We start from the raw sequence: 2,213 nt of genomic DNA, 5'->3' as shown, positions 1-2,213 counted from the left end.
TGTGTGTTAAATTCGAACTACTCCTTTGTTTGACGTTGCTACATTACAGCTTGGGTTTGCTTGTGTTTGGACTAGAACTCGGAATTTTTTTGCTTTTGTCGCCTGCTTGTACATCGCAGCGGACATGTTTGCATGTACATTATGAGCAGTATATGTTTCCTCCTGTTTGGAGTAGCCCTGAGTATGTGTCATCGATCTCTCGATTCAATCAGTATGTGCAATAGGGCCACAGTCACGATAGAAAGAGTTCATAATTTATCGGTACCTTACATTGCAATTGAAATACCATAAACTCACATTACAATGAAGACGCTTTGACTAGACCGAACATTACTAAAGAGACGTTCGAAATTAGACAGTACAGATGGGCGGAACCTTTTTGCCTCAGTATTGAGCTCCATGGCGACTCCATATGTGCTCCACCAAATCATCACGCAATTGGTGGTGTATTGCCCGGTTCCTAATTGCTTCAGTTGCTTCTATGTATTGGAGCACGGCTTGGTCTGGATCACGACCCTCGATTGTCGCTTTCTCGCCCATATATTCAAACACCTCATCCACATCGGTGCCGCCTCTCTCGTCCTCAATTATCATATTGTGCATTATGATACAAGCGGTCATAATGTTGTGTAGTGTGCGTTGTTCCCAAATTCTTCCTGGACCCCGAATTATGGCGAACCGCGACTGCAGGATGCCAAATGCGCGTTCTACATCTTTCCGAACTGCTGCTTGCATGGCGGAGAACAGCACGCTCTTGTTCCCCCTTGGTGATGGGATAGGCTTCACTATGGTCGCCCATTCAGGGTAAATTCCATCACCTAGGTAGTAGCCCATGTCGTACGTGGTACCGTTTATGGTGTACGACACAGGAGGGGCAGTCCCGTCCGTGAGCCTGCTGAAAATGTTAGAGCGGTGCAAAACATTTATGTCATTTAGACTACCGGGCATTCCAAAGAAAGCATGCCATATCCATAGATCGTACGACGCAACCGCCTCCAAAACTATAGAGGGTTTGCGCGTATGACCGGTATACGCGCCATGCCATGCTTTCAGGCAGTTCTTCCAAACCCAATGCATGCAATCGATGCTACCTAGCATCCCGGGGAACCCTCTCTGCTCGCCGATGGCTAACAGTCGGGCAGTATCCTCCGCGGTGGGAGAGCGTAGGTACTCATCGGAGAAAAGCAAGACAACAGCTTCCACAAACTTTGTCAGGGCAAGCATCGCTGTGCTACCCCCAATCCGAACATACTCATCCACTGCGTCAGAACTGACTCCATATGCCAGTTGCCGTATGGCAGCTGTCATCTTTTGAAGGGGGCTTAGCCCCAGTTTCCCAGTGGCATCCCTCTTCTGGCGAAACCATGGGTCGTGGTTCTCCACAGCAGTGGCTATTCTCAAGAACAAAGCCCGACTCATCCAAAACCTGATAGGGTGCACAATCGTTAGTAACCAAAGACAACATGCAATTGTGTTTGTATGGAAGATGCGCGTACCTACGACGGAACAGTATATCACCATACACTGGGTTGTTGCTGAAGTAGTCCCGAAATAGCCTTGCAGCACCTTCCTGGTGCCCACGATCTATGACCGCATGTCCTAGGACTGAGCCCCGATGACGAGTGCGACCTTGGGTCCGAAGCTCTTCCTCCTCGATGGCGACCATCATCATCAATTCTTCCTCATCGTCGCTCGAGTCCGATGAGAACATGAACTGATCTCCAGACGTAAATGAGGTCATTGTGTAAGTGTGGAATGTGGACGCAATTGTGCCTCTCGACATCACGATGACCCCTCTTTTGTAGCCAGGACAGTCTTCTCGAGCAAGCAACTCCCGTCTAGCTTCACATGCAAGCTACCAGCCATGTGACCACTTCCTTCCACGAGAAGGCTCGTGCCCACGAAGGCATCAGGCATGTGGTTCCTGCCTTGCAAAGGAAAGCTCGTACACACGAAGGTACTACCGATATGCTATCTAAAGATGTATCGTGTATTTACAAAAGACATGTACAAAATACTACATGCGGCCAAGAAATGGGTAGCGCGCGTGCACATCTTTTCTACGGATTTGGGAAGAAAATAAAATCGAGAATAAAGTGCTACAAACATTGCTCACGAAAAAATGTTGGGTTCCAGGCACCACCATCTTCAAACTCACCGTAAAAAAACTTTACATTGTATTCATACAACGTATTGCAGCCGTATTGTATCCC

General features: G+C 48.0%; 1 protein-coding gene across 1 annotated transcript; it reads right to left on the bottom strand.

Annotated features, from left to right (window-relative positions):
• Positions 1 to 383: 383 nt before the first annotated feature.
• LOC133917596 (uncharacterized) lies at positions 384 to 1,940 on the bottom strand. The gene is made up of 3 exons (XM_062361476.1): positions 1,497 to 1,940; positions 1,101 to 1,426; positions 384 to 887 (listed from the first exon to the last, which is right to left on the bottom strand). Exons 1-3 carry the CDS (start codon positions 1,781 to 1,783, stop codon positions 385 to 387), a joined length of 1,116 nt encoding a protein of 371 aa, XP_062217460.1. The 5' UTR covers positions 1,784 to 1,940; the 3' UTR covers position 384.
• Positions 1,941 to 2,213: the final 273 nt, after the last annotated feature.

The sequence above is a fragment of the Phragmites australis genome, chromosome 5, assembly GCF_958298935.1.
Source record: "Phragmites australis chromosome 5, lpPhrAust1.1, whole genome shotgun sequence".
In the NCBI taxonomy this organism is placed as follows: Eukaryota; Viridiplantae; Streptophyta; class Magnoliopsida; order Poales; family Poaceae; genus Phragmites; species Phragmites australis.
The sequence above is the reverse complement of the archived record's forward strand: the minus strand, read 5'-3'. Positions and strand labels throughout refer to the sequence as shown.

Excerpts from the sequence above, each read along its gene's own strand:
- LOC133917596 (XM_062361476.1), bottom strand. The coding sequence starts at position 1,783 with ATGTCGAGAGGCACAATTGCGTCCACATTCCACACTTACACAATGACC. Across the intron at positions 1,427-1,496 it reads GATATACTGTTCCGTCGTAG|GTTTTGGATGAGTCGGGCTT; the intron begins GTACGCGCATCT and ends GCACCCTATCAG. Across the intron at positions 888-1,100 it reads CGAGCAGAGAGGGTTCCCCG|CGGACGGGACTGCCCCTCCT; the intron begins GGATGCTAGGTA and ends TCAGCAGGCTCA.